The 8,826-nt window shown below is 48.3% G+C and overlaps 1 protein-coding gene across 1 annotated transcript; it reads right to left on the reverse strand.

The window, feature by feature from the left end:
* Positions 1-1,565: 1,565 nt before the first annotated feature.
* LOC116956646 (complement C1q tumor necrosis factor-related protein 5-like) lies at positions 1,566-7,985 on the reverse strand. Its single transcript, XM_076054495.1, has 4 exons — positions 7,814-7,985; positions 7,024-7,232; positions 4,061-4,132; positions 1,566-3,399 (listed from the first exon to the last, which is right to left on the reverse strand). Exons 2-4 carry the CDS (start codon positions 7,217-7,219, stop codon positions 2,927-2,929), a joined length of 741 nt encoding a protein of 246 aa, XP_075910610.1. The 5' UTR covers positions 7,220-7,232; positions 7,814-7,985; the 3' UTR covers positions 1,566-2,926.
* Between the last annotated feature and the right edge of the window lie 841 nt (positions 7,986-8,826).

Below are 8,826 nucleotides of genomic sequence, written 5' to 3' on the forward strand. Positions count from 1 at the left end.
ACATTACCGAGTTCCTGTCAGTCGATCGACATTCAAGTAATATCGATTTAACAGCTGTATATTATTGGAGCTAATGTAGCACGCAGCTTACCGGTCGAGCGATGGCCACCATGCTCGACGATTGGAAGACTATCGTCCGCGTGCAGCTCACGACCGTCGAACGGTGATGTTCAGACGCGCTGCAGCTGGTCTACAGGAGGTCGTGGGTTGGATCCCGACCCTGACAATGCCTGCTACTGTAAACTTGGAGTCTGCGTCTCTTCCTCATCATCATCACGGTGGCTAGGAGACCTTAACTACCTCGCCGGATATGCAGGAAGTCGTGGGTTCAATCCCAACCCTGAGGATGCCTGCTGCTGAAGATTTGGAGTTTGCGTCTCTCTCTCCTCGTGGTCGCGTGGATTTTTCTCCGGGTCCTCCGCTTTTTCCCCTCCACATTTGGAATCAATGTCACGCGTTCCGAGTGATTTGGCTGCTCTACATTTCCACGTGATAAGCCACTTGGTTGAGCTATCGTTTGCGATAGCCACGTTGCTTATGAAAAAGAGGTACCACGTAGCAGCTCAGTGGGGCCTTACCTAGTAAAATAAAACACAGTTTAGTTTATATTCAACATCACGCATTTTTAGTTATTTGGCTTCTGCTATAATATCCACGTGATGACGATGATAAGCCACTTCGTTGAGCAATATAAAATACCATATATTGCAGGAGTAATTGACGAATTAGCTAAAGTTTAGGAAAAACAAAAAAAATCAGAATAAGATTTGTCACGGCACACAATTCAAAAACTAGTCTCGCTCTAAATCCGAGCGCTGCGAGAAGGCCCTGCCGCACTCGGGGCACGCGTGCGGCCTCTCGCCCCCCACCCCCACCACAACAGAGAAATTAAAAGTGTGTAGTTAAGAAAAATGTAAGGAATCGGAAAGAAAGTAAGACCTAACAAAACGGCTTGACGACAGCATCATAAGAGGTTGGTACCACAAAGACGTGGCTCTACTTGAGTATAATGGCACTACAAGAAAAAGGAAAGTAGAAACAAATGACGAAATGTGCAGTGGACACCAACTACTCCGGGGCTATCTGCCAGTGGATCGTGATGATGATGCACTGCAGTATACACTGCGATATACACGACACTTACAATCCACTACAAACGACTATACACTACACTATACACTGCTATAATGTGCACTACTTGAGTATATTGGCACTACAAGACAGATGAAAGTGGAAACAAATTACAAAATGTGCACTGGATACCAAGAACTACGAGGCTATCTGCACATACATCGTGATGCTGATGATGATGAACCCGCCCACGATGGGCAAGGTTTTGGTGTATTGAGAATCGGTGTTCACAACGCGAGCATCCCTTTTGGCTTCTGCGACAGATGCAGCTTTGTAATGCACACAAACCCAGAGGCGCCTGCACTCCGACGTTTCAAACAAACACCACGAGGTCGGTTCTTCTTTAAGGGGTTTTTTTGTACCATCTTTGGTAAGAATGCCAGACTTAACGATCTCACCGAGAGAACAACATCAAAAACACCAGTACAATAAAATAGTTTACGAGTGCACTTTAATCACATTAAGGAATACACTTTACAGATTACAGTATCGTCACTGCACAAACCTTAATGGCAAGCAATTTGTCCACTTTGTTATGGAGGTGAGTAGTTGCTCCGGTGTACGCAGAATTATTGAATCTCACTTTTACAGAAAAATACTTTTACGACAAAATCATGAATATGCCTCTTTGGCACCCTTTTTGCCAGTGGAACGAAGGACTCCAAAGGATGAAGTTTGTTGTCCCTAACAACAACAACGTCCAGTGCCTACCACCAGCCAACTCCATTCCCTTGTTTCTATCTCCCGAGCGCCCCTCGTTCCCCCTCCCTCTACCTATCCCCCTCTCCAATCCTAGCCCATGCTTTCCTTCTAACCAATCTCTCTGCTGCCCTTCGAACAATCCCCGACGAATCCTCTCTCATTGCCACTTTCAAATATCCCCGCCTTCCCCCTCTTTCAAACCTTATAACCAATAACCATCTAGCAGGCCACATCCTCGCTATCCTTATGCAGTAGCGCCCCTTCGTGGTGGTTATGGTATTTATGATATCCATGTCACCCCCATGTCTTACGGAATCGCTATCCAAGGATGTCTTAACATCCTTACACCATATCCTTTGGGTCTTTCTGTAAAGTCACGCAGATAGGTTAAAAAAATGAAAAAACTTCGACGTTTCGATCACAACACAAGTGATCATCATCATGATCTCCACCTGATGACGATCGCTTGTGTTGCGATCGAAACGTCCTAGTTTTTGTCATTTTTTTTTACTTATCTACGTGATTTTACCGAAAAACCCAAAGAATATGATTCCTGCAGTCACGAAAGCTTTATGTCAAGATTTATCCTTACACCAGTATAAAGGTATTAAATGAGACCGGCAAAAAGGGCCCCATAGATATAACTGCTTAACCAGAGCTGTTAATAATTGTAGGGTTTGCATTTTCCTTGTACTGTACTCCTCTTGGCAGCCTCTAGTCTAACACTGGTTCTGAAACAAAGCCACGAAGGAGGCGATCTCTGGTGTAGTCTAATCAGTTTCAAGGATAGTGCGTACAGTATCAAAGCATGTTTGATTGTTTTGCCACAAGTCTGTGTAGTGAATGCATACTTTATGCCTTGTTATCGAATGTCTTCATTTTAGAACAACATAACACCTCTATTTATGCCAGCAAAGCGTGAAGCCTTCTTAAATCATGAAAATCAAATTATTCATTCATAAAGGTGTTTTTTTTATTCCCAAAATCAAATAGTGATTGATAAATGATGATCGCCTTCAGAGAAGTATGCATTTAGATTTATAGCATCATAATTCTACCTGCTAACGCCGCTTGTTGCGTTCTCGAGTCTGATTCAATCGGGCGACAGGAGAAAGCCAGAAAAGGAGCTGTCTATATCACTGCGCGAGAAGATGCCGTTGTGGGCATCCGGCACCTCCAACCAGACCTGATCCCCCGCCTTGAGACTCAGCACGGCACCGCCACTCAGGGCCACTCCGGGCCAGCTGCCCAGCCAAGCGCTGTGGAACTTGTGCACCACCTCCCCGTTTCTCTTCAGGTGCGTGAACACGCTCTCCGAGTACACGCACGCGTGCATCACGAAGTAGTAGGCGCCCGGGTGGACGCACGTGAACTTGCCCGTGCTCGGATCGTAGTGGTTCCCGCTGTTGGTGAGTATCACGTCGAACTTTATGGGTGATCCCGACGCCGGTCTGGGCGCCGACAGCTTGGCTGTGAAGGCGGACTTGGGCATCTTGGCGCAGTCGCCTGGGTCGCCCTTCATGCCAGGCTGTCCCATGCCCTGCATCCCGGGCCGCCCCGGAAAACCTGCACATGTGAAATTCGGCATGTGTATGCGTATATGTTTGCTGAGCTTCTTTCGCACCGTACGTTTCCAACCGTGCAGATCGAAGGTGCAGGGGAAGGGCAACAAACTAAACACAAAAAGCAGTTCTGAAGAAAAAAATCATAATTATACATTTAAAATGGCATGGCCCCGGTGGCTTCCTAACATCAGAAGAGCGTTCCTGAAAGTGCGCAATGCGGTGACCGTCTTTGTTCCATGGCGGAGCCAAAATCACCCACTGCTGCTCGGACGAGCAGAGTTCACGTGAAAATGGTTAACGCTCAATTGGCGAGATCAGCAGCGCTGTTTAGCGGTTCGCTCTTGGCAAGAGCTCTGCGTGGTGTAACGAGTGCGACCTCAGAACAACGCCGCTGGATATTCGCTTGGCAACCCGAAGCCAGCGAAGCTCTTCTTTGGTTCTTTCGGTAAAGTCACGTAGAATGAGAATAAATAAATTATTTTATTTTTTATTATTTTATTCTCATTCTACGTGACTTTACCGCAAGAACCAAAGAAGATGAATCCTGGCAGTCACGAAAGCTTTAAATCGAAATCCAACGAAGCCCTGCGCGAGCACCGGACGGGCCACGGGTGTCGGATCTTGCCGTAACGCCGTTGCGACGAGGTCATCCACACTCTCACCGGTCTCTCCTTTCGCTCCGTCGACTCCGGGATTCCCGACATCTCCCTTTGGTCCGAGTGGACCGGCGCTCCCTGCAAATAAAATTTACGTTGTTTTTTTTTAATGTTCATCGAGTCGCATCGCTTCAGTGGTCACAATCAATGGCCCACATTTCTTGGCGTTAAAAAATAGAATTTACCGTAAAGGGCTCAGAGTACGCGGATCCACTCACACGCGACCGACCGCCACCCCCCCTCCCAGATTCACGCTTACACTTTGTGACTCGTCAAATCATCCGCTGCCCCTTGCCATCACGCGAGCGATGGATTTGACGGCGTGTAGTGTAGTAGTATATAGTAATATAGTAGTGTATAATAATATAGTAGTATAGTGTAGTAGTATATAGTAATATGGTAGTGTAGTATGGCAGTGTATAGTAATATAGCAGTATAGTGTAGTAGTAGTATATAGTAATATTGTAGAGCAGTATAGTGTTGTATATTAATATAGTAGTATAGTATAGTGTATAGTAATATGGTAGTGTAGTATGGCAGTGTATAGTAATATAGCAGTATAGTGTAGTAGTAGTATATAGTAATATTGTAGAGCAGTATAGTGTTGTATATTAATATAGTAGTATAGTATAGTGTATAGTAATATAGTAGTGTAGTATGGCAGTGTATAGTAATATAGCAGTATAGTGTAGTAGTAGTATAGAGTAATATTGTAGTGTAGTATAGTATTGTATAGTAATGTAGTTGTATAGTATAGTAGTATATAGTAATATAGTAGTGTAGTATGGCATTGTATAGTAATATAGCAGTAGAGTGTAGTAGTATAAAGTAATATGGTAGTGTATAGTAAAGTAGTAGTATATAGTAATATGGTAGTGTAAAGTAAAGTAGTATTATATCGCAGTAAATGTATACATTGTATCTACTGTATACTTATATTCTTGGTTCTTTCGGTAAAGTCACGTAGAAGGGAAACAATAAAATAATAAAAATATTAAACAAAAAACTGAGACAGCTGAGACACTGAGACAGCTGAGTGGTTGTAGTGGTGTTTTATATTTTTATTATTTTATTGTTTCCCTTCTACGTGACTTTACCGAAAGAACCAAGAATATGAATCCCTGCAGTCACGACATCTTTAAATCAAAATTTTACTGTACACTTGTATAGGCGTACCCCAGCTTAAGTCAATTATAACTTACACGGTGGTGGGGGGGGGTACACACAACCTGACCCCCGCCGCGTACTCTGAGACCTGCCTCTATTGTTGCGGGGTAGCCACCACATCATTGGCTCAGGGGGGCGGTGCGGCAAATCGGTCAGGTGGGAGGGGGGGACCCCTCCAATATTTGATGTGGATTAAATTCAAATAAAACGTGGGGATGTAATCCTAAGGCTTTTTCATAAAAAAATGTAAACCGCGCTGTAAGTGGCTACGTAAGAGCTACACTTACATTTGTAGCGTCGTCAAAAATTGCTCACACCGACACATTGCAACAAGTCACCTGCTTACACTTTATTCACCTGTTCTTGCGCCAGTTGTAGACACTCCTACAACTATCTGTACGGTCACATACACTTGACTTCTCCCCGCTCTTATCTCTTCTGCACCTCACTTATCCTGCACTCAGCGACATCGCACTCAGCGACTCTGCACACAGCAGCTCCACACTCAACGACTCCACACTCAGCGACTCCGCACTCAGCGACTCCGCACTCAGCGACTCTGCACACAGCAGCTCCGCACACAGCAGCTCCGCACTCAGCGACTCCGCACACAGCAGCTCCGCACTCAGCGACTCCGCATCTCCACTGCTGCCCTCACCTACGTTGCCTCATACCCGCTCACCCGTCTGTCCCGGGCGGGGGGTTCAGCCAACACCCGCCCGGCAACAGCGTGAGGGTTGAGGCTTCGTTTCACGGCTTATACATTGTCACGTGAGCGGGAATCGAACTCGGGTCCCCAGGTTCGTAGCGCTGCGTAGCGCTGACCACTACACCACCGCTCCCCGATGCTCATCATCATCATCGCCACTTCCACTACCACCAACCCACCACTATCACTACTACCACCAACCCACCACTATCACTACTACTACTACCACTACTACCACCACCGCGGCTACCACCACCGCCACTACCACCACCAACTCACCACGATCACTACTACCATCACCACTACTATAACAACAACTACCACCACCAATACCACCACTACGACTACCACCAACAACCCATCACAATCACTACTACCATCACCACCACTACTACTAACACCACTACTAAAACCACCGCCACTACGATCAACGCCACTACCACCACCACTACTACCACCAACCCACCACTATCACTACTACGACCAACCCACCACTATCACTACTACTACTACCACCACTACCACCACCGTGGCTACCACCACCGCCACTACCACCACCAACTCACCACGATCACTACTACCATCACCACTACTATAACAACAACAACCACCACCACTCCCACCACTACTACTACCAACACCAACCCATCACTATCACTACTACCATCACCACCACTACTACTAACACCACTACTAAAACCACCGCCACTACGATCAACGCCACTACCACCACCACTACTACCACCAACCCACCACTATCACTACTACGACCAACCCACCACTATCACTACTACTACTACCACCACTACCACCACCGCGGCTACCACCACCGCCACTACCACCACCAACTCACCACGATCACTACTACCATCACCACTACTATAACAACAACTACCACCACCACTCCCACCACTACTACTACCAACACCAACCCATCACTATCACTACTACCATCATCACCACTACTACTACTACCACTTCTAAAACCACCGCCACTACGATCAACGCCACTACCACCACCACTACTACCACCAGCCCACCACTACCACTACCGCCACCGTCGCAATAACTCAGTCCTAATTCCCCGCCTCACCGTCCCTGCCGTCCCTGCCGTCTCTGCCCGTGGCTCCGAGCTGCCCGTGCAGTCCGGGGATGCCCGCGGCGCCACCGCCAGCGCAGGGGCAGCGCTGCCCCGGGCACTCCGCCACGCCCGGCTCCTCCTGGGCACCAGCAGCTGCCGCTGCGTGCGGGCTCAGCAGCAGCAGCGGCAGCAGCCAGAGGCGAGACATCGCCAGTCACTCCCTGCGGGGATAGTTGGGGAGGTGTTAGTGGTGGTAGTAGCAGTGGTGGTATTGGTGTTAGTGGTGGTGTTAGTTGTGGTCGTAGTGGTGGTGGTAGTAGTGGTGGTTGTTGCAGTGGTGTTAGTGGTGGTAGTAGTGGTGGTGGTATTGGTGTTAGTGGTGGTGGTGGTAGTGGTGTTAGTGCTGGTGGTAGTGGTGGTGGTAGTAGTGGTGGTTGTTGCAGTGGTGTTAGTGGTGGTGGTAGTGGTGTTAGTGGTGGTGGTGATGGTAGTAGTAGTGGTGGTGGTTGTAGTAGTGGTGGTGGTTGTAGTGGTGTTAGTGGTGTTAGTGGTGGTGGTGGTAGTAGTAGTGGTGGTGGTTGTAGTTGTGTTAGTGATGGTTGTGGGTTTGACTCTCCAACACACAACAACCGGTCGGTGCTGTACTCAGTAACGAATTGGCCACGTTTTGTTGACGTGACACGCCACCCTTTTACTGATTGGCTACGTCGGGTGGTGGCGGATTTAACGACACAACATTTACATTTACGCGTTCTAACCATCCCCCCCAAAAAAAGAACTACCTCTATTAGGTGTCACTTACCGTTTGGGTGATACAGAGTATGACGGGCGGACAGACAATTGTGAGTTACTTATCTATACACACACACACAGCCTGTTTATATAGACACGTCCACACACACAGAGAGAGAGAGAGAGACTGCTAAATTACTCAAGTCTAAAACGTTCACGCGGAGGTCCCTTAGAGCAGCAGCAATGCCCAGACCCCCGTTGTGGGGTGTCCACGGGACCCCACCACGGGACTCCACCACGGGACCCTACCACGAGACCCCCCCCACGGGTGTCACGATGCTGGTGATTAACCCCGGATTCGTCTGACAAGTGATGGTGGTGGTGGGGGAGCGGTGGTGCGAGTGGTCAGCGCTACGCCGCTCTGCGCACCCGGCGACCCGAGTTCTATTCCCGCTCACGGCCACCAACACCCAGTGGCCATTATCTGAACCTCCCCTGGGTCGACTCAGCCTCAAATGAGTACCTGGTGCGGTGCGTAAAAGCATGGCCACTGGGGAGACAAAGGCGGCCGGACGTGGCGTTGGACCACGCATCCCCTCGTGTGCCGTGCCGGCCTTCATAGGTGCTGCTTGCTAACAGCACTTGCCCCAAAAGTCTGTTACAGGCTACACGGGGGATCTTTGTCTTTGTTTTGCTTGGATTCGTCTGATAAGTGATCCCCATTGTGGTCAGAAGCCTCAAATGAATTCTGGATATTTGTAATTAGCTGTGGAACGCGCAAAGTCCAACCCCATCGCTCCTCGTGCACACACAACACCAGAGTGTGTGTGTGTGCGTCGCTCAACCTCAAAATAATTACCTGTGCAAGGGTGTGGTGTCATCTTCATTTGAACCTTTTGTGACTGCAGGAATCCATACCCTTTGATTCTTTCGGTAAAGGGGGCGTCCATAAATGACGTCACGCGATTTTGGACGATTTTTGACCCCCCCCCCCCGTCGGCACACGGCGTCACAAAAAGTCAGCCCCCCCTCAAATATGACGTCACAAAGCTCTGCCCCCCCCCCACCCCCCCACCAAAAACA

Source organism: Petromyzon marinus, chromosome 66, assembly GCF_048934315.1.
Source record: "Petromyzon marinus isolate PM22_M1 ecotype Great Lakes invasive population chromosome 66, UKy_Petmar_22M1.pri1.0, whole genome shotgun sequence".
Classification (NCBI taxonomy): domain Eukaryota; kingdom Metazoa; phylum Chordata; class Hyperoartia; order Petromyzontiformes; family Petromyzontidae; genus Petromyzon; species Petromyzon marinus.